Here is a 27,702-nt window from a genome sequence, read left to right as displayed (position 1 = left end):
GACAGTAACTGCTGTATTTGTTCAGTATGTTTCCTGTGGTAGAAAGTTTAATAATGCGGACACGTTTGTTACTGAATACTTTCTACAGACTTCTGTCTCTCTGCGACTTTGTGTATGTAATAAGCAACTATAAATATTTGATATGCTTAAATTTGTTATTTTAGCTCAGCTGTTGTGTAGCTGCTAGCTCCTTGTAGCCTACAGCAGGAATGTCCAAATTGCAACCAATAGCTATGTTTTTAACAGACAACCGAAATAATTGAAAATGTGGTATTTGCGTATCGGTCCAATCAGCGGCAGCTACGCCCTGTTTTATCATTTGACCTAAATTTTTGGTTTCGTAGGCAGGACAGAGAGCAAAGGAACAATGTGGGTCATTAGTTGTCCATCTTATACCATGTTAATTGTTGAAAGGATAGTTCACATGAGCGGCCATACCTTGAGTCCCACCATATATAAGAGTCAAAAGGCTCTTATTATGAGTCGTCTAATTGGTGATCATACACTTTGGCGGTTTGGGTGGCAGGGCACAAGGACGCACCTCAGTCAGCCAGTGCTAGGACAGATGGAGCAGTCCCCGTCCTCTATTCGTTCCTGGGAGGCGTCCCCAGTAGTTGTCAGCTGATGTCGTGCTGTCAGGCAACATCAGGAAGTTCCTTCTGTGCGGTATTGAATTGTCAGGGTACAGTTCGTAAGCAGGTCATTACAAGGTGTGTGCAGGTTGACCACAAAGGAATGCTTCAAAGATTGTGTTGAACATTGTCCGTTGACACTTATGTCCAGCAGGGGTCTGTTTGTATCCTGCTGTTCGTCCTGCTGTGGGCGTCCTCTGTCACACCTGTATTTTTTTGTGAGCATGTTCTGGCTACACTTTGGAGCTTGTCTTGTTCAGAGAAGTTGGCAGTCCCCCGGCTGCACATCCTTTCCACCCTCGCTTGACCTAGGACAACGGCGGTTACCACCCAAGTCCGTCTGTATGGTTTTACGTTTTGTTGAGGGTTTTTTTGGGGTTTTTTTCTCCAGAATTTGGAACTCAAAACATGTACACCCATCGTTTTCATATCCTCTCGGTTAGTTCAATTTTGCATATCACGTTTTAAAATCACAGTCTTAACTATCCCATTAAATGTTAATCAATAACCCTAATTCAAAGATTATACGTACTACTTCATGTGTATTTAAGTACCCTTTTAATGCACTTAAAGATTATCTATAAGTTAATTTAAACTATCATTTGTCTATCAGTAGGCGCGAGCAAGCTGTACGTCATGCTACAGGCAGAATGTTTTTTATTCTCGTTTTTCCATCTTCTCTTTCACACTAGTCACAACATGCACACACACACATTGTTTTGTGCCAGCTGTCCTGATATCGCAGCACAAACACCTCACAAGGCCACCTCCCAGATGTATGGTGGAATGCAATGTCTAATTAAAAATATAAATTACTCCAAACTAAAAATGTCAGACTACACTTTAAAGTTACCCGACTTAAACTTACTTTTATTAAATTGATTTCCAAACTAACCACCACCACAGCAGACATCTTCCTCAATCCTATCCCAATACTCCCATAAATTAAAAGTGTTTCACAACAGTGGTTAAGTAGTTATTTTAAGTAACAGATCTCAATATGTAGAAATTTAATAAGACTAAATCACAGCCAGAAAGAGTCACTTGTGGGGTTCCACAAGCCTTGTTATTGGGACCTAAGCTATTTATACTTAATCTAAGTGATCTTTGTTCAGTATCTAATAAATTAAATGTATTACGTTTGCAGATAATACAAATGTATATTGTTCAGGAGAAGACTTGAAGAAATCGTTGAGGAAATCGAGGTCGCGTTGATTCACCTAAAAATTATTTAATATTAATAAGTAATCATTGAATGATAACAAAACTAAATTTGTGGTGTTTAGTGGTGCAAAGTCAAATTGTGAAACAAAAATTAAAGTTGAATCAAGTGGAAATTGACAGAGTATATGAACTACATTCTTGACGATAATAATTGATCATTAATATGTTGGAAGCCGCATATTGAACATATTAAAGAAAAATATCCAAATCCATTGCTATTCGGTATAAAGTAAAACACATGCTGAATAAGAAATGTCTGCATATGTTATGTCATTCATTTATTTTTCCATATGTAATATTGTTTTGAAGTTTGGGGAAATGTTTATAGAAGAAATATAGACCCAATATTTAAACTTAAAAGGCTCATTTCAATAATACACAAAGCATTATTATTATGATCCTACCAATCCATTTTTTATAAGTTATATTGTGTTAAATGTTCAGATAATTTAATTTTAAGACAATGGCAATTATGTTTCCGAGTAAAGAACAACAGCCTTCCAGTTTGTATTCTTAGCTTATTTACATTATGAGGACAAAACTATCATTTACGGGGGATATTGATTTTTGAAATAGGTCAAGTAAAATAAAAATAAAAATACAAATGTAATTCAGTTCTAGGAGTTCAATGATGGACCATCCTCAGTGATGAGCTGAACACATGTAGTTTTTTGTTATGGTTTAAGAGACCCTTGAAAAGTAAAGTTTTTTGAACATTATAAAATATTGTAACAAATACTTTCATCTTTTAACGTTGATGTTCCAGGTAATTTAATGTCCAGTGAATGTATAGGATAGGTCAATATAAGCTTTGGCTTCCGCCTATTCCTTTTTCGGTCATTTTTTTTCTTTTCTTTTCTTTCTGTGTGTAAATGTGTATGATTGTTAATATGTCTAATCTGTACTGTTAAACTGCTCACACAAATTGGTTGATGGTTGATTAAATGACCAAAATAAACTTATTTCATTTATTCATTCATTATCTATCGCACTCATAGTTTTATTCCATTTTGCATGTAATTATTCCTATTGATTTCTTCCCATTTCACTCAAACAAATAAACAAACTTGCAGCTAACCACAATCAACAGCATACCATTTACGAATACCTTCATTTGTCACTTTCTCATCTTTTCTTCACTTTCGTTTTCCTTTACAAACAACATCCTGTATCCATCTCTTCCTTACACTTCACACAATGTTTCTATTTTCTGTTCTCCTAGAAACCATTCACGTAACTTAAGGTTATAAACATCCTTTTCCCATATTTTCTCAAACCATCCTCTTCACCCTCAATCTTCCTTCACCTGCTCTCTCTTCCTCTCTCTCTCACTCTCTCTCCTTCTCTCACAAAAAAAACACAATAATCCAAAATAATCAGTCTTATAAAATAATTTTAGCTTTAGATATGATTTAGGGCAGTGGTTTTCAACCTTTTTTTCCAGTAAAATAAAGAAATAAAATACAGCATAATGTCATCAATTTCTGATTTATTAAATTGTATAACAGTGCACCATATTGCTCATTTGTTGTGGTCTTACTTGACTTATTTGGACAACAACAAAAAAATATAAGAATAACTAAAACGTTTTAAAAATTAAACAAGTGATTAAATTATAATAAAGATTTCTATACCTATAATCTATCATCAACCTTCTTTGGATATTGTAATAGAGATCCATCTGGGCTTGTGAACTTAATTATAAATATTTATTTTGTTGAAGTATTATTCTTCTATAATTATATTTATAAAGGATTTTGAATTGTCGCTATTTTAAAATATTTAAAATCTCAGGTACCCCCCTTTTTGTCCGGGCGGAAACACCATACCCTCCTTCGAGAACTACTGGTTTAGACTATAAAGAATCCTTTGTCCCACACATCATTAGAATGTACAACTCCTCTTTGGGGGGGCTAGGATGACAGGGAATGCAAAACAATAACAGTGCAATATTTTGTTATATCATGGTCGTTAATGCCTAGTTTCTCTTATTTTACTGTTCTATTTTTATTCTCATTGTGATATTTTTCTATTTTGTTTCCATTTATACCCTTATTAGTTACTGTTTACTTTTTACTTCTTCTTCCTGAGGGAACTCTCCTGAAGGAATCAATAACGTGTTATCTGTCTATCTATCTATCTATTACTAAACCGAGCACAATTCATGACGTCATGCTCATCTTGCAGACAGTTATTTCCATTTAGTTTTATTCTCAACATGTAATTCTACATGCACCAATGCCACATAGAAATTTGCTTTCTTTGTTATTTATTTACATTATTATTTCTGGTTTACTTGCTGTCTGTTTACTTAAGTTCTCATATTTTGGTCTGTCTTCCTTCTGATTAGAATTTGTTTAACGCTTCTCTACGTTTTGTTTTGACTATGGCGCTGAGTGTTGGCGATTCTTATCTGTACTTCCTCAGACTCTATGATTCACAGATGTTTTTAGATGTTTTAGAATATAAATTAAAATTTACTTCATCGTGATTATTCTTGAAATAATAAAAATTTCAATATAATTAAATAATCAATTTACCTTTATTAAATTAAATTTTATTTAATGTGTTTGCTATATCATTATTAATTCAAAGCTACAATGTGTTCCAACCTATGATATGCGTGTGTGTGTGTGTTTGTCTCCACTTCCACACAGGAACTGGATGGATCAGATAAGCAACAAGGCTGTTCAATACAGTATATTACACACATAATTAATGACTAATGAATTTAACAATGCTTCAATGTCCCAGTCCAAATGTATGTATTGATATTTAAATGTTTATTTATTCATATACAGTATATTTTATTTTTCCTATTATCAAAACCAACCTGTCAGCCTTCTCTTCAGATTGAGTACAGCTGTCCACTATATATATATATATATATATATATATATATATATATATATATATATATATATATATATATATATATATAGTTTTTTATTTATTTATTTATTTATTCTTTAAACCTAGCTCAATGCTAAACTAATCCAATGCTATGCTAACTCAATGCTAACCTAGCTCAATGCTAACCTAGCTCAATGCTAACCTAGCTCAATGCTAACCTAGCTGTGTCACACCTCTTCGAACCACGTTTCGTGCAGCTGTCACTCACACAACCTCGTCACAATGACACACTCTTATCTCAAAATGTCTCCCAGCTGAGACTCCTTTTTTTTTATATGCGTCACACACGCACTCACACACAGAGAATTTACCAGAGAGCGAGAGCCTTTTTTCCGTATTTATAGTTTCAATGCCTTCTTACAACTACCGTATTTCCTTGAATAGCCGCAGGGGCGTTAATTAATTTAAAACCTCCTGTCACACCTGCGTTTACCGGAAACCGGCGGGATGGCCGTGCATGCGGTAATTATTTTAAAACCTCTTCTCACTCCGGCGTTTACCAAAAGGAATCCATAAAATTTAGGCGTGCGCTTTGAGTGTGATGTAAGCATACCATCATGAAAAGCACATTTAATTAAAAAAACGTTATTATGGTCTTACCTGTACTTATAAATGGAGTCCATTTGCAGCTCCTTCTGACCAAAAGCATCGATAACTTGTTTATAGAAGTCTTCCTTATTTTCTTTCTTCAGTTTTAAAAGTCTCTGTTTCGATGGAGATATTCCTTTAATTATTACATCCTGCTTCGATTGAAAGTCCAGTTTAGAAAACTGTTTTATTTTAGATACCGGTATGTAATCCTTGTTAAAAGAAAAAAATATATCTTGCTGCGTGTGTTCACTTCTTCTGCAGTACCGGAAGTCGCAAGAAGGATCACTAGCGCGGCAGCGCCCTCTACCACCAGGAGGCGGGAGTCATTTAATGACTTATACAGTATTTCACACACGCAGCTACGGTATATTAATAAAACATAGCTGCTTACTGTTCTCTTTAGCATACTGTACCGGTATGCAATAGCTTGGACCTTAAATCCTACTGAAAAGCTCTTTATCTTTTTTCCTTTGTGCGATTGTAAACTACTGAAAGCAGCTTCCTTTTTTTTTTTTTTTTTAAAGTTTTATTTATACATTTCAACATTTCAACAATCAAATAAGTACAAAAGTAGTACAAAACAGTACAAAAAGAATACAAAGCAGCGCCAGGGGGTTATAAATTCAAAGTAACTAAAATAGAATGCAAAAAAACATATATATAATATAAACAAAGTGCAAAGCCATAGGCTCACTCAATCTGAAAGCAGCTCCCTCCATTTTGAAAATGAGGACAGATGCGTCACTCGTGACGTAACGAATTTGACCCGGTGGAAGTTCTAGCCATATGTTAAATATTTTGCGAAACGAGTTAGACCCGGCGAAAATTATAGACATGCGATAATAAAATTAATATTTTGCGAAACGAATTTGATCCAGCTTCAATAATAAACCGGCGATAAGGCCAAGCATGCGTTAATTATTTTGAAAAACGAGTTTGACCCGGCAGTAATTCTAGACGTGCGAATACTATATTCCCTGCGCCAATTCAAGGAAATACGGTATAATATCGCACAGTCACAATCACCAGCACAGTTAAAAACAAATTCAAATGACTGGAATTCGCTCGCAGCGCCAAAGAGGGGGAGTACTGGGCTTCCCTGCTTAGGCTGCTGCCTCCGCGATCCAACCTCTTGATAAGCGGAAGAACATAATTATATGGATGGATCATTCACTCATATGTTTTCTGTACATAACTTTGTCTATTTTCTCATTTTGGACAATTTCCCAACTTTTACAGATAGCGGGGCTGTGAGAAAAAGCGTGAAGGGAGGGAGGGGGGGGGGGAATTAAACCAGATAAGAAACCAGGTGCTACACAAAAGTTATTAAATTACCCATATATCTAAATGTACCAACATAAACTGACTCACTCAATACACACACATTTCAGCATTCATCATTATACACACACATTTATAAATTACAATACCACCCCATGTCCGGACAAATATAAACAACTAATGCACGCATGCTTTTGTGGAATCGGCCGTCTCATATCACAAAAACCAGGTTTCATCATTGCTCATACAACGGCGATTAACCCGTTTCATTGGAGCAGCACCTGCGTTATCCTTCCTGACCAACACGGATAACCGGCCTAAGGCGCTGTAGAATCACTAGGAGTCACCCAACAATCCTACAGTGCATTGTGTCTGGTCAGTCCATATAGTTTCACCAAGGCTTTACCATATGGAGCCCTTAACTCTATCCATCTATACTGCAGCAAATTTCCAAATTCGTGACAACTTGGCTCAGTTGATCTCCTTTACCGGAGTCACTGAACGATCACCTTATATCAGGCTTTTTACCCGGCTGCAGTTTCCACATAGACCGATACGTAGGACCTTCATAGACGCATTAATTTGTGTGGGCCAAATGTCACACCAGTTAGCAAACCTTGCCTTAAATTTCGCTGTGTCCAACTCCGACTAACCTAATGTACTTGCAGAAAAAAGCATCCTCTGCCAACAATGACAGAGGATGAAGAGTTTAAAAGAAATTTTTCGTCTCACATCGTCTATGCTTCAAAAACACTCCAAACCACCAAAATTCTATTAACAATCCCCTTATAGCTAAAAACAAGAAATCACAAGTTTTCAACAAACACACAGACAAATGATCACATATAAAACAACTCAATCCAACCATAATTTACCCCATTCCAGGTTGTTTTTGGAGAACCTGACTAAACCTATCTTTTATCAAAAACAGATTCAGCAATTAGTCTTATCGATCCGGCTCTCTCCAGGCAGTAAATGTTTACACTTTAACGCAAACTGCTTACCTTGTGATGCGCGCGTGCAACACACTGTCTGCCTGACAGAGAGAGCGGGAGCGGCTGTCGACCTGTAGCTTCTGGGCCATCCTGTTCGTGACGCCAATTTGTGGAGTGGATTGTCCGAAGCTTAAGCAGGCAACAAAAGTAGTTTAGTACAACACATTTATTTACCCATTATCAGAAGTGCAGGTTGAATTGAGTTGGCCGTGCAGACAGACCACATGTACTCCGGAGCAAATAAGACACACACAAGCCAAAATCTCCCTCGAGTTCCGGTCTTCTGCCATTTTTTATATGTCTCTTGTGCGTCACTGTTTTTTATCTCGTGCGTCACTGTTTTTATCTCGTGCGTCATGATTGTTTTGTTTTGGTTTGCCTGTTTCAAAACAACCTCGTATCTCTTAGTCATATTTGGAAAATCTAAACATTCTGTAGACAGGTTGGCATAACTCCATATTCACCTTTGTCCCACAACTGGTCCATTCAATGGCACAAAATAGAAGAGAATTGAAAATGAGCAGACATTCTTAATAGACAAGAAATATAGGTCAAAAGGTCAGAAATTTTACGACAATAGACAGAAGATCAACAATACTATTAAACCATGAACATGTAAATACACGGTTAATAATTTCCAGCTTGGCGAAGCTTAACAATTGAAGCTAACTACCGAGCGGCGGCGGCGGCGGGCGTTGTAGCTTTCGACGACACCCCGGCCGCCATCAGAGTCGGCAAGAAACATATATTTCCCCAAAGTTACGTACGTGACATGTACATAGCGACACGCAGGTACGGGCAAGCGATCAAATGTTTGGAAGCCAAAGCTGTACTCACGGTAGTGCGTCTGCTATCCAGCTCAAACACAACACAACCTCCTGATTGTGTTGCTGTAGTCCGCTGCTGATACACCGATCGCACCTACAACTTTCTTATTTGCAGTCTCCATTGTCCATTAAACAAATTGCAAAAGATTCACCAACACAGATGTCCAGAATACTGTGGAATTGTTCGATGAAAACAGCAGTTTGTATGGTGACACATTGGATACGAATACGACGTCACGCGCATACGTCATCATACATAGATGTTTCCAACCGGAAGTTTAGCGGGAAATTTAAAATTGCACTTTATAAGTTAACCCGGCCGTATTGGCATGTGTTGCAATGTTAAGATTTCATCATTGATATATAAACTTGCAGACTGCGTGGTCGGTAGTAGTGGGTTTCAGTAGGCCTTTAATGATTATTTGCACAAAAAAAATAAGTTTCTCAGTTCGAACATTAAGTATCTTGTCTTTGCAGTATATTCAATTGAATATAAGTTGAAATGGATTTGCAAATCATTGTATTCTGTTTTTATTTACGAATTACGCAACGTGCCAACTTCAATGGTTTGGGGTTTTGTAGTTTTTTTAATGGCAGTAGCTATATTTTAAATATCATACTCTGCATGCGCTTTAAAATGTTGCCACTCAAACTCATGCTTGTTACACTTGCCCCATCAGCGGTATTAATGCTGACTGAGCAGTTTGTTCTTGAGCGTTCTTGTGACATTGGTTCTGTTGCTGCTGCATTGTGTAATACCCTCGTGTCAACCATTGTCCTCTGCAGTGGACATTTGTTTTTAGGCTTTTTCCTTTGTCAGAGTTCCACATTTGGGGGGAAAAATAATTTTGTCGTGCAAAACATCAAATGTCCTCTAGAGTGGACGCTGGCTCTCAGGAGGATATACATGCTAATAAGTGATCATAGTTCTTTTGCACTGGACATTTGTTTTCAGTCGTTTTCCTTTGTCAGAGTTACACATTTCGGAGAAAAAAAATAACCCTGTCATGCAAAACACAAATGTCCAATGCAGTGGACGCTGGCTCTCATAAGGGTATATATGGATAAATACTTTATATACATACATACACGGTACATCTGACGAAAGAAAAAACCCAAAAAACAAATGTCCACTGCAGAGGACGCTAGTATATATATATCATATATCATCCACTGCTGTGGACATTTGTGTTTTGCACAACATGGTTATTTTCTCTCCAAAAGTGTGCAAATCTGACGAAAGAAAAAAACAAAAAAACAAATGTCCACTGCAGAGGACGCTAGTCATTCATTAACACACATACACACACACAAAAAAACATATACACACACATATATATATATATATATATATATATATATATATATATATATATATATATATATATATATATATATATATATATATATATATATATATATATATATATATATATATATATATATATATATATATATATATATACATATATATATATATATATATATATATATATATATATATATATATACATATACATATATATATATATATATATATATATATATATACATATATATATATATATATATATATATATATATACATATATATATATATATATATATATATATATATATATATATATATATACATATACATATACATATATATATATATATATATATATATATATATATATATATATATATATATATATATATATATATATATATGTATATATATATATATATATATATATATATATATATATATATATATATATATATGTATATGTATATGTATATGTATATATATATATATATATATATATATATATATATATATATATATATATATATATATATATATATATATATATATATATATATATATATATATATATATATATATATGTGTGTGTATATGTTTTTTTTGTGTGTGTGTATGTGTGTTAATGAATGACTAGCGTCCTCTGCAGTGGACATTTGTTTTTTGGGTTTTTTCTTTCGTCAGATTTGCACATTTTTGGAGAGAAAATAACCATGTTGTGCAAAACACAAATGTCCACAGCAGTGGATGCTCGGCCTCAAAAGAATATACAGTATACATGTTAAAGGGGAACTGCATTTTTTCTAGAATTTTGCCTATTGTTCACAATCATTATGAGAGACAAGAAGACAAAAGTTGTTGTTGTTTTTGCAGTCCAGCTGGTGGCTAGCATTGCAGCAATCAATTCTACCTCCGAATTACTTAAAAATGCATTGAAAAAATGGTCACCAATACTTCATTTACGTTCCTTAACCTGTATAATAACCAAACTGTGGCAACATTGTTGTTACAAGAGCAAACACTGAGGAACAATTTTTCTAGCGTAGTAACACATCAGCGTGCTATGGTAGCTAGCACGAAACGCGTTTGAGTTTGTACTGCACAACACAATGCGATAGGACACCAGTACTGACTGAAAAACATGGACAATCCTATTATAGTATCTGTAAAGTGTTAGCCCACATTTCATGTTTTTTCTTAGCCATTTGCTACATCTTTCAAGTGTTTTTATCATCTTTAGAATTAAAAAAAAAAAAAAAGTCATAATGATTGTGAACGATACGCAAAATTCCCCAAAAAGTGCAGTTCCCCTTTAATAAATGACTAGTGTATTCTGCAGTGGACATTTGTTTTTGTTCTTTTTCTTTTGTCAGAGTTACACATTTTTGGGGAAAAAAATAAACCTAAATAAAACACAAATGTCCACTGCAGTGAACATTGGCACTCAATAATAATAATAATAATAATGAATTGCATTTGTTACGCACTTTACATTTGTTAAAATCTCAAAGTGCTACAAAGTATTAAAAATAAAAATAGAAAGTAAGAATATATAATAAAAAATTAAAATAGAAATGAATCATGACACACACTAGATAAAACAGAAACATAGATAAAGTAGAAATAAGAGCCTGAAAGCACTGGATAAAAAAACAGATAAGCAAGCAGTGCATTTAAAAAAAAAAAAGGCAGAGAAATTAGATAAAAGCTGTGCTAAAAAGGTGGGGTTTTAGTCCCTTCTTAAAATGGTCGACCGACTGTGGTGCTCTAAGATGGTCGGGGAGAGCGTTCCAAAGTTCGGGAGCGGTCGAGCAGAAAGCCCGGCGGCCCATTGATTGTAGCTTTGTCCTGATGGGTTTGAGGAGGTTAGTGTTTGAGGAGCGGAGGCTGCGGGTAGGGGGTTGAGGGGAAACTAGGTCCTTGAGGTAGGAGGGGGCGTTGCCGTAGATGCATTGGTGAGAAGGGTATACATCAGGTCTGGGCAATTAGACAAATTTAGAGAAAAAAATGTGTCTGGGGCCCGTTATATCTACTTTTAGGAACACTAATACAAAACCTCACAATGATGTCTGAATGCTAAAACGTTATGACAGACCGCCTTAAAAAACAGAATGGAATTTTTAAATATTTTTACTAAATGAGACACCCAGAATGTACATGAAAATAAAGAATGTGGGATTTACAATATTAGCTATGAACGATAAAACACTGAATATTGACAACATATGAACGTCACAACCCTCTCTCGATCGACATATTTTACAATCAAGCAAAACACAACAAAAATGCAACAGAATATGAACGCGAAGGGTAAAAAAAAACCTACAATCAGATATACTGCACATCATAATGGCGGCTATAGTTTCGATCTTAATGATCTAAAAAAATTATTTGGGAATGTACGGCTGGCCTTAATTTGCCCAGATCTGGTATACATGTTAGTAAATGACCATGTGGTCAAAGAGTGCTACTGTATGTCTTCCTGTCCACGTTCTCATGTATTCTAAACCTATGAAAAGTTAAATGTTCTATATAATGCGTTTTCAAATAAATGTGCATTTTCCGGTGAACGCCCTGTCCTCGTTGCAGTTTATAAATAAATAAGATCGTTTATCTACGGTATACTTTACGGGGGGTTTTTTTAATTTTTTTTTACATCTTTACATATTACTCTAATTGGACAGAACGAGTTGAGGAACACCGAAATGCTGTCGGCTGCCTGCGCGGTGGGTGTGGGCTGCTGCTTTGCTGCCCCCATTGGAGGTAAGATGACACAACCGTGAAGAAGTTTCTTAACCTACACACGGAGGTTTGTGTGTGCTCAAGGAGTGTTGTTCAGCATCGAGGTCACGTCCACCTTTTTCGCTGTGAGGAACTACTGGAGGGGCTTCTTCGCTGCTACCTTCAGTGCCTTCATCTTTCGAGTGCTGGCTGTGTGGAACCAGGAGGAAGGTATGTGGTGACTACATTTTTTATTTAGAGTGATGTTGGAAACTTTTTTTCTCAAGACTTTTCCACTGAAGTCCACGATACATAAACATTGACAAATGCGGGGGTGGACGTCAGTATACTTCTTCCTTTTTCAAGCGTATATTGAAATATTGCGGACTAAGTAAATAAATGTATTGTAAAAGAAAAAAAAAACAGGGAGGCAGCAGGTGTTCCTAATGTGATTGTTCAATTTGAAAATTAGCTGTCTAAAATTTCTGCCGGGAGTGTTTTTTTTGGGTTTTTTTTCCATAAATAGAATTGTTTTTGAGTTTTTGATTGCAACGTTGTTAGAATAGGATATAAATATAAAGTATTTTCCTCTTTCCCTTAAGAACTATTTCAGGCCCATTGACTCCCATTGTAAATGCTGACTGCATTCCTGGTATATTACTAAGCTTTTACCATGAAAACTGAATGAATTTCACTTTATTTTTTTAAATATATATATACATAATCAAGAAAATATTGTTTTGGTGTCATTGCGCCCAAAAACCACCAGATGGCGCCAGAAAACCATGAGGCTAATTCTCAGAGCTTTGATGAGCGTAAATAGGTTGAACTGCCATTGAACTGCTGAAATGTAATGAAAATTATTTTGGGCAGTTTTACTGTATATAACGTGGCAGAAAAGACTTATGTGAACTCAATAAACTCAACCAAGCCCTGCCTGCTTTCTCATTTTAGCTCAGTATCACTATAAAAAATAAAAATTTTGTCCACTTGCCTACTGTATCAAAATCAACGAATAATGAATTATTTACCTATTCAAGGCTACAACCTTAGATATTCCACTCTGCAACTTATTCTTTTAAGAAATATTGCATATTTAGCATTTTCCCAATATAACAAAACAGGCCATAAAAACATTTAAAAAATAAAGATAACTTTATATCAACAGATAGCTCTAAAGTTGTTACAAGATTTCAAGCCTTGAAAGTGAAAAAAATATATACATTTATTGCTGATTTATGACACTTTTATGAGCTGTTCCTTTTTGTATCCTAAGAGTAAGTGCGTATAGTCATATTTAAGCTTGAATTTTGTCCATCATTCACAATCCCTAGGTGCGAGAAGAACACACATTCTACACACATTAAATAATTCTAAATACTGTAAAACTGCTAGTACGAGGTGGCTAACAATACGTAATGGGATTCATCTATTCCGCCTATAAAACCTTCTAAAAAAAAAACATCCAATAAACGCTAACAACGCTCTACTAAGTACATTGACCAAGCTATAACGACATTATTATTGTAAGAGCTTACACTGAGAACTACTTTTCTGTGACACATCTCCTTGATCACGCTGCTCCTTCGACCACCTGAGACGGGGTCTGCAACCCTAGTGGCTCCCTGGAGTTTTTTCTAAAATGTATGAAAATAGAAAAATATGAGGGGAAAAATATGTTTTTATTTTAATAGGGTTTCTGTAGGAGGACAACATGACACAAACCTCCCTAATTGTTAGATATCCCACTGTTTATATTAAACATGATTCTCTGGTGAGAGAATTTGGCTAGCGTCGTTTTATCCTACTAATTTTGGCGGTCCTTGAACTCACCGTAGTTTGTTTACATGTATAACTTTCTTCGGCGATGGCAGAGAAAGACATATTTTATGCCACTCATTCTTTATCTAATTTTGTCCACCAAAAGTTGCTGTGTGTGAATGCACAAAAGTGAGCTTTGTTGATGTTATTGACTTGTGTAGAGTGCTAATCAAGCATATTTGGTCAGTGCATGACTGCAAGCTAATCGAGGCTAACATGCTATTTATAAACAATGATAAATGGGTTATACTTGTATAGCGCTTTTCTACCTTCAAGGTACTCAAAGCGCTTTGACAGTATTTCCACATCCACCCATTCACACACACATTCACACACTGATGGCGGGAGCTGCCATGCAAGGCGCTAACCAGCAGCCATCAGGAGCAAGGGTGAAGTGTCTTGCCCAAGGACACAACGGACGTGACTAGGATGGTAGAAGGTGGGGATTGAACCCCAGTAACCAGCAACTCTCCGATTGCTGGCACGGCCACTCTACCAACTTCGCCACGCCGCCCCATTTAGGCTAGCTTTATGTACATATTGCATCATTATGCCTCACTTGTAGGTATATTTGAGCTCATTTAATTTACTATGTCCTCAGTGTATTTTATTTATATCTGCATTTCTCATGACACATTATCTGTATGTAATATTGGCTGCATTTCTGATAGTGGTTTGTTTGCCGTTACAGACCGCAGCAAACGTAACCCAGCTTGCATAGATTGTTATAAATCCATTCAAAGAAGACAGCCTGTCGTTTCCTTTAACTTGGACACACACATATATACCTTTGGCCATTCTAAGCCAGTCATTTCCAGGAGTTATGTCACCCTCTGAGAAGCCTGCGTTTTACTAATGTTTTCCAATGTTGTAAAAATGGGTAGAATAAATATTACATTTCAACATTTCTGTCAATGAAGATTTGTGTCAGCCTGCGACACATAGTCATTTTGATAGTAGGCTAATACAGCTAATATAGACACTTACAGTCGTGGTCAAAAAATTACATACACTTGTGCAGGACATAATGTCATGGCTGTCTTGAGTTTCCAATAATTTCTACAACTCTTACTTTTTTGTGATAGAGTGATTGGAGCACATACTTGTTGGTCACAAAAAACATTCAAGAAGTTTGGTTCTTTTATGAATTTATTATGGGTCTACTGAAATATTGACCAAATCTGCTGGGTCAAAAGTATACATACAGCAATTTTAATATTTGGTTACATGTCCCTTGGCAAGTTTCACTGCAATAAGGCGCTTTTGGTAGCCATCCACAAGCTTCTGGCAAGCTTCTGGTTGAATTTTTGACCACTCCTCTTGACAAAATTGGTGCAGTTCATAAATTGGTTGGTTTTCTGATATGGATTTGTTTCTTCAGCATTGTCCACACATTTAAAAAAAACTTAATTCTAGCCTGATTTAGCCATTCCTTTACCACGTTTGGGGTCATTGTCCTGTTGGAACACCCCAACAGCGCCCAGCACCCAACCTCCAGGCTGATGATTTTAGATTGTCCTGAAGAATTTGGAGGTAATCCTCTTTTTTATTGTCCCATTTACTCCCTGTAAAGCACCAGTTCCATTGTCAGCAAAACAGGCCCAAAGCATAATACTACCACCATCATACTTGACGGTAGGAATGGTGTTCCTGGGATCAGGAACCTTTTCTCCTCCAAACATACTGACATCACATGGACAAAGATAAAACCTTCTGGAGTAAAGTTTTGTGGTCAGATGAAACCAAAATTGAGCTGTGTGGCCACAATACATAGCAATACACTACCGTTCAAAAGTTTGGGGTCACATTGAAATGTCCTTATTTTTGAAGGAAAAGCACTGTACTTTTCAATGAAGATAACTTTAAACTAGTCTTAACTTTAAAGAAATACACTCTATACATTGCTAATGTGGTAAATGACTATTCTAGCTGCAAATGTCTGGTTTTTGGTGCAATATCTACATAGGTGTATAGAGGCCCATTTCCAGCAACTATCACTCCAGTGTTCTAATGGTACAATGTGTTTGCTCATTGGCTCAGAAGGCTAATTGATGATTAGAAAACCCTTGTGCAATCATGTTCACACATCTGAAAACAGTTTAGCTCGTTACAGAAGCTACAAAACTGACCTTCCTTTGAGCAGATTGAGTTTCTGGAGCATCACATTTGTGGGGTCAATTAAACGCTCAAAATGGCCAGAAAAAGAGAACTTTCATCTGAAACTCGACAGTCTATTCTTGTTCTTAGAAATGAAGGCTATTCCACAAAATTGTTTGGGTGACCCCAAACTTTTGAACGGTAGTGTATATTTGAAAGAGAAAAGGTGAGGCCTTTAATCCCAGGAACACCATGTCTACCGTCAAGCATGGTGGTGGTAGTATTATGCTCTGGGCCTGTTTTGCTGCCAATGGAACTGGTGCTTTACAGAGAGTAAATGGGACAATAAAAAAGGAGGATTACCTCCAAATTCTTCAGGACAACCTATATTTGTCAACCCGGAGGTTGGGTCTTAGGCGCAGTTGGGTGTTCCACCAGGACAATGACCCCAAACACACGTCAAAAGTGGTAAAGGAATGGCTAAATCAGGCTAGAATTAAGGTTTTAGAATGGCCTTTCCAAAGTCCTGACTTAAACGTGTGGACAATGCTGAAGAAACAAGTCCATGTCAGAAAACCAACAAATGTAGCTGAACTGCACCAATTTTGTCAAGAGGAGTGGTCAAAAATTAAATCAGAAGCTTGCCAGAAGCTTGTGGATGGCTACCAAAAGCACCTTATTGCAGTGAAACTTGCCAAGGGATATGTAACCAAATATTAACATTGCTGTATGTATACTTTTGACCCAGCAGATTAGGTCACATTTTCAGTAGACCCATAATAAATTCATAAAAGAACCAAACTTCATGAATGTTTTTTGTGACCAACAAGTATGTGCTCCAATCACTCTATCACAAAAAAATGAGAGTTGTATAAATTATTGGAAACTCAAGACAGCCATGACATTATGTTCTTTACAAGTGTATGTAAACTTTTGACCAGGATTGTATATCATGTGTTGACTTCATTATATCACTGAAAGGCTTTTAATTTTTTGCGGCTGCAGACAGATTTTTTTTTGTATTTTTGGTCCAATATGGCTCTTTCAACATTTTGGGTTGCCGACCCCTGACCTAATAAAAGTGAATGCCAGGTTAGAAATCATGTATTTCACCTCAATAGTAGAAAGTTGTCAACTTTCACACACAGGATGTCCAGTGGGCTACACTGTGGTAATCCACACCCATGCGTTTCAACTTGGATTTGATTTTGTGCATAATGGAGTTGTGACTGCTGAGCCGCTTTTTCTTTCCCCTTTAGAGACCATCACTGCTCTTTTCAAGACCCGCTTCCGTCTGGACTTCCCCTTCGACCTTCAGGAGCTGCCGGCATTCGCCATCCTTGGGTGAGTGCGTGTCTTTGGGTTGACGCCAGCTTAAACTCCATCCTAAAGGACGCCTCAGCCTTTTTCAAGCTCCATTATTCACATTCCTGTCGGGTGCGCGCCTTGGTTTGTATTTGATGATCAAGGCATGAAATTAACTTTTTACCCTGCTGATTGTATACAGCAAGACTTTGTAACAGAAAGGCAACCAATATACACAAACATGGGTCATAAAGAAGGAGAAGGCTCTTGTGTCATTGCCGCTGCTTTTTGCAGGATTGCCTGCGGTTTTGGCGGCGCCCTCTTTGTGTACTTGAATCGTCTCATTGTGGAGTGCATGAGGAAGCAGAAGACCATTAACAAGCTCTTGTTGAGGAAGTAAGTATCTCACACTTTACACACAATTGACAGTCAACCTGCTGTTCACTTGCAGCACCAAGAGGTCTACACTGAGGGAGCAAGAAACCCACTGATTTGAAAGGATGTCGGACGTTTTTGATGATAATAACACAAACAAAAGGTCACATTTGGCTGAATTTGTCACCTATTTTATTCAATTCCCTTATATGGATAAAAGTCTTCAGACACACCAATTATTAATATTTGATCCACCAAGCAATGTTCCTCAGCCTCCATCCATCCATCCTCTTTCGCTTATCCGAGGTCAGGACACAGAGGCTGTAGCCTAAGTAAAGAAGCCCAGATTTACCTCTTCCCAACTACTTTCTGCAGCTCCTCCCGGGGGATCCCGAGGCATTCCCAGGCCATCGGGGAGATATAGTCTCCCCAACGGGTTGTAGGTGTTTCCCGTGGCCTCGTACCGGTCAGACGTGCCCTAAACATTTTCCCATGGAGGCGTCTGGGGGGCATCCTGACCAGATGCCCAAACCAGCTCATCTGGCTTCTCTTGATGTGGAGGAGCAGCAGCTTTACTTTGAGCTCCTCTCGAATGACAGAGCTTCTCACCCTATCTCTAAGGGAGAGCCTGACGGCGGAAAATTAATTTTGTCCACTTACACCCATGATCTTGTCCTTTCGATCACAACCCAAAGCTCACGACCATAGGTGAGGATAGGAACATAGATCGATTGGTAAATTGAGAGCTTTGCCTTCTGACTCAGCTCCTTCCTCACCACGACGAATCGATACAGTGTCCGCATCACTGTGGACGCCGCACCGATCTGCCTGTCAATCTCACAATCCACTCTTCCCTCACTTGTGAACAAGACCCCAGGTACTTAAACTCTTCCACTTGGAGCAAGGTCTCCTCCCCAACCCGGAGATGATTTCTGGGGTTGAGGTTGCTGAGCTCCTCGATGGCAGGTCGCCCAAAGTTCCTTAAGGCTCTGGATGCTGTTAGGCTGTCTTGGTTGACAGGACTCTGCAACATTGCGTGGACATCCGGGGCGCTGCCTCTGAATTGGCAGATCGGGTTGGTGGTTCCTCTCTTTAAGAAGGAGAACTAGAGGGTGTGTTCCCACTATCGTGGGATCACACTCCTCAGCCTTCCAGGTAAGGTCTATTCAGGTGTACTGGAGAGGAGACTCCAGTACACATGTCTTACCCTCGGATCCAAGAGTAGTAGTGTTGTTTTTGTCCTGTGGACCAGCTATATACTCTCAGCAGGATCCTCAAGGGTGAAACCAGTCTACATGTGCTTTGTGGACTTTGAGAAGGCATTCAACCGTGCCCCTCGGACGGTCCTGCAGGGAGTGCTCAGTGAGTATGGGGTATCGGACCGCCTCATTGTGGCAGTCCGTTCCCTGTATAATCAGTCTCAGAGCTTGGTCCGCTTTGCCGGCAGTAAGTCGGATCCGTTTCAAGTGACGGTTGGACTCCACCCAGGGCTGCCCTTTGTCACCGTTTCTGTTTCCAACTTTTATGGATAGAATTTCTAGACACATTCAGGGCGTTGAAGGGATCCAGTTTGGTAGCTGCAGGATTAGGTCTCTGCTTTTTGCAGATGATGTGGTCCTGCTGGCTTCATCTGGCCATGATCTTTAGATCTCACTTAATCAGCTGATTGTGAAGTGACTGTGATGATAATCAGCGTCTCCAAGTCCGAGTCCATGGTTCTTTCCCTTAAAAGTGTGAGGCTATCAACGTTACCCAAATTTTCAATCCTAACAACATATTTTGGATAATTCTACGGTTTCAACTTTTTTGTTTGTAGAAACAGAAAAGGCTCGGACCCAATGTAAGGTCTGTGAAAGAACTCAATCACACATGCTTGGGGGTGAACACTCACTGATATCTGACTCATTCCTGCAATTGCCATTTGACCTAATACCGAATTAAGAAAAATAATTGTATATTTGTTATATTGTTATTATGTTATTGTTATATTAGAAAGTTGTGTTGCTGATTTACAGACAAAGTGTCACGATCTGTTAGGCCAGGCCATTCTTTGTTTAGTTTTTGGGTGTTTTTTTCTGTGTTTTTTGGTTCACTTCCTTTCTTGTGCTCTTATTTTGTTCCCACTTTCTGTTCTGTTTGTGTTGTCACTTCACACTGCTGCTTGACGCTGTCTTCATCACCCGAGGGTGATTAGTAATGATGTTTTTCACCTACTGCTAATCATCACCTGGGCACTATTTATACCAGTCACATGTCTTTGTGGGTGTGGGATCATTGCGTTTGGATGTGTGGAGTCACTAGCACGGTCAGTAGGCACTTGAGTCTTGCTTCGACAACTCATAAACCGCCAAAGCTCCATTGAAAATGTGGACTTTTGTCATGGACAGTTCGTAATCTATTTAGAGAATAAGAAAATGCCACTAGAATCAAAGAATGACGGCAAACTTAATCCAAACCGGTTACCGCTCTGTCATGATTATCAAATAGCTAGCATGTGTAGCAAAGTGGTTCGTGCCAATCCCTTTTATGTCAAATGACGTGGGTTCGATTCTCTGCAACGCAGTTCCCTAACTTGTTTAATGAATTAACACAATTCTGTATTTATTCTTTTTAACCAGCCACCAGAAATCAACAGCTGGATGAGGTTTTGTCAAGATAAATAGAAGAATTGCTTAAAACAAAACAAACAAAAAAAAAAGAACTAAATCTCTGTTCTGTCCATCGTTGTCCAAGTTACATTACAATGTCATCTTCCTCTTTATACTATTTCCTCAAGGTGGCAGGAAAACATTATTCAACCTGCCCTATAGTATGATTCTACTATCTTGGCAAAATACAAAAACACAATATTTGTATATATGTATATATTTTTTTATTATTATACTTTGTTAATTTAACTAGCAAAACCGTTTGGTCAAACTTTTATTCAATCAATCAATCAATGTTTATTTATATAGCCGTAAATCACAAGTGTCTCAAAGGGCTGTACAAGCCACAACGACATCCTCGGTACAGAGCCCACATTATTGTGATTCATTGTCATTTCCAAGAGCTATAACATAGGCAACAAATCAATGCGTCACACAGGAGAGGTTTTGTCCATGTTACATTATTTTGTCATCGTTCTCTTTATGCCATTTCCTCAAGGTTTTTTCCTTGACAAAACCTCTCCATCCTCTTGTTATTGATCTATGTTGGCTGGTTAAACAAGAATAAATACAGAATGCACTACTTTATTATTATTTGGACTTTCGAATGCAGGGTTTTTCCGGAAATATTCAGTCAAATTCAAAATGAGTTTGAGTTTTCATTGTTAAACGACCATTTCACATTCAGGGTTTACATTTTTATGGTCACAACCAAACACGTTTGTTTTCTTCTGCCACTCACACACGACATGGCTCGAAAATAGGGCAGCACGGTGGAACAGGAGTTAATATGTGTGCCTCACAATACGAAGGTCCTGGGTTCAAGCCTTCTGTGTGGATCTTTCTGTGTGGAGTTTGCCCTAGTGTGTGAATGTGAGTGTGAATGTAGTCTGTCTATCTGTGTTGGCCCTGCGATGAGGTGGCGACTTGTCCAGGGTGTACCCTGCCTTCCGCCCTAATGCAGCTGAGATAGGCTCCAGCACCCCCCGTGACCTCATAAGGGACAAACGGTAGAAAATGAATGGATGGAAGTTAACAAACAGAGGAGGACTTATAACTCTAATTGTATTATAATGGTGATCAATAAAGCAGAGCAGATTATTTTTTATTGCAATCTACAAGTTTGTATTACATTGATATTAAAAACTTCATGTCTTGTTAATGTCTTGTATTGTTAATATACTTTTTTTGAAAACCAAAACCAAACGCTGTCTTATACTCAGGAATTGTGTTGTTAATTTAAAGATAATGTGATCAATGAAGCAAATGCATCAAATAAACACATCTGTATTAATAATATTGAATACATTTTGTCTTTAAAAAAAATTAAAAAATCCCCCAAATCCCTTGGGAGGAGAGAGACTTATATTGAGGACCGTCCTATATTAAGGTCAATGCAGGGTTTTCCCCGAACATCTTCAGTTGAAATCAAAATTGCATGACCTATGAGTATGAGTTTGAGTTATCATTGATATGCGGTGTTTAGATTTTTACGGATGCATACCAACAGGTGGCGCCAAACGACTTCTCCCCAAGCAAGTTTTTCTTCCTGTCACTCAAACACACACAAATAGCTTGTAAATAGGGGCTAGACATTTTAAGTTGATCAAGTTAGTCAACAATGGAGGAGGACTTATGATCTGAGAGAGATACTCATATCAAAACTACAATCATTGTCTTTAACTCCATCACTACAAGTGAAAAATCTGGGCGCCGTTTTCGACTCTTTTTTTTTTTTTTCTTCTACCACATATAAAAAATATAACAAAAATAGGTTTTTATCATTTTAAGAATATAGCCAGAGTTTGGCCAATTCTCTCTTAGGGCAACACGGAGACGCTAATGCATGCTTTTATTACAAGTTGTATAGATTATTGTAACACCCTGCTTTCTGGTCTTCCTAAAAAGGTTATTATTACACCTTTGCAATTACTCCAAAATTCAGCAGCACGTGTCCTGACGAAGACCAGAAGGCGGACTCACATTACACCAGTTTTAAAATCTCTGCATTGGCTCCCCGTGTGTTTCAAGATCAATTTTAAGGTCCTTCTTATGGTTTATAAATGTTTTTATGGTATTGGGCCTTCTTAGCTTTCAGATTTTCTTTTACCCTATGAACCTTCCCGGGTCCTGAGATCCTCCGGCACTCATCTCCTAATTATTCCAAAAGTCAGGATACAAATTCACGGGATGGCATCTTTCCACCATTATGGCCCCCGTCTTCCGGAAAACCTCAGGGCTGCGGAGAACGTTCATGTTTTTAAGAGCATGCTTAAGACACACCTTTTTGATTTGGCTTTTACCTGATATTGATTATTATATTGAAGTCATTTGTATTTTACTTTTTATCTTATTAGTTATGCAAGATTTTATTTAGTTCTAATTATTTATTATTTACTGTATATTAATTTAATTTTTTTATTAATCTTCATATATCTTACTTGTATTTTATTCTTTAGCTCTACTCATGGTTTTTACTATTTTACAGGTTTTATTATTTTTATTTTTCCAACGTTCCTCAGAGGGCGCCATCTGCCTCAGGGGTTATCGGCCTAGCTTGTGGGGGCGCTTTTGTGTCAGCGTCCTGGTGGCCATGGTCTGATGACCTCCTGGTGCAGATGGCTCCTGTGATAGTTATTACTCACATGTGTCCTCTGTACTCAGCCATGCAATCTTTTATCCATATAGTTGCAGATGTGTGTGTGTGTGTGTGTGTGTGTGTGTGTGTGTGTGTGTGTGTGTGTGTGTGTGTGTGTGTGTGTGTGTGTGTGTGTGTGTGTGTGTGTGTGTGTGTGTGTGTGTGTGTGTGCGTGTGTGTGTTTTGTGGTATCTGTGTCCGTGCATACGTATGTGATAATGGGGGATATGGGTCACCGGGGTATTGTTGTTAACTTTGTAAAGCACTTTGTGTTGCATTTCTTTTATGTATGAAAAGCGCTTTATAAATAAAGTTTGATTGATTGATTGATGATCCAAATTTTTGTCACGGTCTTGCATGGAGACATTTAGCAAGACCCCAGGATACAGAGAAAGGTAGAGCAACATTTTTATTAGGAAAAAGGCAGGCAAAATAAAGCAAGTAGCAAAAAAATCTACCAGCTTGTACAAACAACATAACCCCTCCTGAATGGCAATTGTAGGACAGGTGACGAGAACAGCGGTAAAGTAATCACCTAACATGCCCACGAAAGGAGAGGAATTAAGAAAATAAGAGCGCACACAGGAAACAAAACAAAGAAAAATAATGAACTAAGTCCAAAATTATCATGAGGGATCATGACGAATATTGATATAATGGTGATAAATTAAGCAGAACAGAAATGTATTGCAAGTACACCAATTTTTATTCCACTGGATTTATTTGTTTTGGTCCCATATATAAATGTTTTTTATAAAAAGGGGTTAATATGACACTTTTGTCTATAAAGTAGCTTTTGGTCTAGTCTTCAACATTTTGCTGAAGTTCAAAGTCAACATTTGAGTCGTTTTTAGTGAAATATGTTAAATTGACCTTGTTGCTTTGGTGCCCCCAAATGTGTGCTTAAAATTGGCCTGGCGTCCTCTGTTGCCACATTAATTGGGTCACTCCCGCACATCACAGGAGATATTTCTGGCGGCGACTCCCTCACCACCTGGACTTCAAAGTAAATCTATCTTTGTGACAAGTGCACCCATTAATGACCCCACAGCCCCTCTCTCCCTGTCAGGCGCCTGGTGTACCCGGCGCTCGTCACCCTGCTGATCTCCACCCTCACGTTCCCCCCGGGCTTCGGGCAGTTCATGGCGGGTCAGGTGAGGAAAAAGGACCACCGATAAATGAATAATGAGGTTTTTTTTAAAGGAAGAAAAACGTCATTTCTTCTACTTGGCGACCTCAGCTGACGCAGCACGAGTCTCTGGTGGCGCTGTTTGACAACCGCACGTGGTGCCGTCAGGGCGTGGCCGAGGAGTTCGACTATGTCAGCCACCACCACCACGGTTGGAAGCACCCCCAGGTCAACGTCTTCATCACGCTCATCCTCTTTATCGTCATGAAGGTGCGCCGCCCTCGTCAATTAACATACACAAGCATATGGTGACCAAATACGCTCAATGTGACTCCTCCTCTCAGTTCTGGATGTCAGCCGTGGCCACCACCATGCCCGTTCCATGCGGGGCCTTCATGCCGGTTTTCCTCATTGGTGAGGAGCTTCCTGCATGAAATGGCAACTTGTTCCTTGGATAACATCATAAAAAGCATATTTTTATTGAACCTGGCCAGGTGCTGCATTTGGCAGGCTTGTTGGAGAGGTCATGGCTACCATGTTTCCTGACGGTATACATGCTGACGGCAGCGTGTATCCCATAGTTCCCGGCGGTTACGCAGTCGTGGGTGAGTCATTCTCTTGTTTCCATTTATTTGATTCAGAGTGTCTTCATGTTCTATCTAATTGGGCCTTATAAGCAATTTTCCTTCCTTCACCTGCTGCCACCGTGACATTTTTATCACCTCATGGCAGTTTATGGGATGTGACTGATTAAAATTGATCCCACTTAGGTGCAACATCAAATTTCGGGATCACCTGTAATAGAAAATCTGTTTTAGATCAAATCGCAGCTGTCGGTCTAAGGCAGGGGTGTCAAACGTACGGCCCGCGAACAGGTTTTATCCGGACCGCGGAATGGATTTGCTAAGTATAAAAACAAGCCGAAATTTTGGAATGAAAGAAACCGCTGTTCTAAATGTGTCCACTAGATGTCGCAATAGCAATTCTTTGTATCTTTGTAGATTATGCTACATATGTAAAAAAAAAACAAAAAAAACACATGATGTTAGTGCTCCAGTCGAGGAAAATGGGCAAACGACATAAATAACCTCCTGTAATTTGATTTTGATATTATTTTTTTGTCTTGATAGATTGAAAATTAACTGACTGATGAACATTATCACATAATTTATTCAGAAAGTTTAAATAACGACAAATAAAGATAGAATACTACATGATGTTAGTGCTCCAGTCGAGGAAAATGGGCAAACGACATAAATAACATCCTGTAATTTGATTTTGATATTATTTTTTTGTCTTGATAGATTGAAAATTAACTGACTGATGAACATTATCACATAATTTATTCAGAAAGTTTAAATAACGACAAATAAAGATAGAATACTATTTACAGCCACATGTAAGTGTAAAAAAAAAAAAACAACATGATGATTTGTACATTTTCAGAATGTGCTTGTTCTATTTTTAAGTAAAGAAAACAATCTGAAGTTGTCTTTATTTTGAATTTATCGTGCCGGGATTTTACCAGATTTTACTTGGGAGTAGATTTTTCTCCATGTGGCCCCCGATCTAAAATGAGTTTGACACCCCTGGTCTAAGGAAATTAAGCCACAAATAGTCCTCCGCTATTAGTGATTTTTGAAATGTTCTTTGTTTAGAAATCTAATAAATTATGATTTTGTCCTAAAAATATATATTTTTTAGAAAAAACGGTCTTAAAACTAGGACTCGTCTTATATCCAGGTTAATACGGTATTTAGTAATTAATCTTATTAATGCTTATACTATTAATAATTGCAATAATAATGTGTGATATTTTGAGGATTTGTCTTATAACTTCAGAGGCTACTCAAATCTGAATGGTACATTAAAATTGCTGATTATCAGAACGCCCACAGTACTGGGAGGAGGCGATGCAAATTGTCTGGACTCCGGGATGCAGAGACGGCAGGAAAGTGCATGAACAAGCCTTCTTTATTAGGGAAAATACTTATGTGCAGCTGGGAAGTGCATAAAGAACAAATAGGCGCATGAAGCGCAAAGCAAACGATCCAGCCCCCTCCAGATCGCAGCAGCAGAGAAGCATCCTGATTGGCAAACAGACACAGGTGTGTCCTGATTGCCAACCCTCAGACCAAAGGAATAAAGGACAAATCGGAAGTGGAACTGAAAATAAAAGTGCTGTACAGGAAATATTATAAAATACAAGAAACTTATAACAACTGTCGTGAAATATTGACACAAATGTGGCACATTTAGCGCCCGCATTGTGATTTAGCAAATCTAAAACTGCTGTTGTATACTGTATTCATTAGGCAAGTGTGAAGGGTACGTGCAAATGGCTGTACTGCAGTCATTGTGCTAAGGGGCAATCAGTGTCCATCTGTGTGCGCGTCAACATATGTGGACTGTTGGAAAAAGAAACACAGACATATTGTCAATCCAGCAATGCCATTTTTCAGCTGCTGGTTGAGTTACAGGCAGACACCAAAATGAATCAATATATCTCTTATACACTGCATTTTCTTGTGTCTGGATGATCCCAGCACACTATCACAGTGCTAAAAAGTAGGTTCTGTTGTTTAGGTAAAGGTTTCTTAACCATAGGGCCTATTGATGAGCCGCCAAAAAATATCTGTTTCTTAGCTGTGGTCTGTATGGGCCGTGGCAGTACTCAGTTGTAATACACTTTTCCACCACTTGGCACTAATGACAATCTCAAACAAACAGAAGAAGGGACAAGCGGTAGGAAATGGATGGATGGATGATTAATTTTAGTACAGCTTAATTGCATGTTAGTTTATATTTCATAGTTTTTATGATTGCCTACTTTTGTAGTATATTTGATTAGCACTTATTTTTGTAATCAGCCTGACCTAAACCTTAAAATAATCTGTGTGATTAACGCATGGTGTCCTATAATTTGACAAGGTTTATCCAGTTAAATTGTACATAGGTTAGATATAATTATTGCATATGATTAAAATCAAGAGTAATATTATTAATTCAGTGTCGATTTTTAAGTGGTTGCTCTGTAGGGGAAAAATTGGGCCGTGAGATTAAAAAGGTTTAGTAGCTCTGGTCTAGATCGCACCACAGGAGTGTTTCTATATTGCCCAGAAAATGTGGCGTAGATTATAGTTGTGTGCTGCATGTTCCTCAACATAGCAAAACACCCTGCTTTGGACCATGA

At 37.8% G+C, this 27,702-nt stretch overlaps 1 protein-coding gene across 1 annotated transcript in view; it reads left to right on the top strand.

Moving 5' to 3' along the window:
• Positions 1-27,702, top strand: part of clcn2a (chloride channel, voltage-sensitive 2a) — a 156,899-nt gene that overhangs the window by 102,040 nt on the left and 27,157 nt on the right. The window contains exons 8-15 of the mRNA XM_062022608.1: positions 12,460-12,538; positions 12,602-12,727; positions 17,674-17,758; positions 18,014-18,115; positions 24,432-24,534; positions 24,621-24,779; positions 24,854-24,923; positions 25,004-25,114. Of these exons, the coding sequence (XP_061878592.1) occupies positions 12,460-12,538; positions 12,602-12,727; positions 17,674-17,758; positions 18,014-18,115; positions 24,432-24,534; positions 24,621-24,779; positions 24,854-24,923; positions 25,004-25,114 (835 nt within the window). The remainder of the gene's footprint in view (positions 1-12,459; positions 12,539-12,601; positions 12,728-17,673; positions 17,759-18,013; positions 18,116-24,431; positions 24,535-24,620; positions 24,780-24,853; positions 24,924-25,003; positions 25,115-27,702) is intronic.

The sequence above is a fragment of the Entelurus aequoreus genome, linkage group LG16 (genome assembly GCF_033978785.1).
Source record: "Entelurus aequoreus isolate RoL-2023_Sb linkage group LG16, RoL_Eaeq_v1.1, whole genome shotgun sequence".
In the NCBI taxonomy this organism is placed as follows: Eukaryota; Metazoa; Chordata; class Actinopteri; order Syngnathiformes; family Syngnathidae; genus Entelurus; species Entelurus aequoreus.
This window is presented reverse-complemented; position numbering and strand designations above follow the sequence as displayed.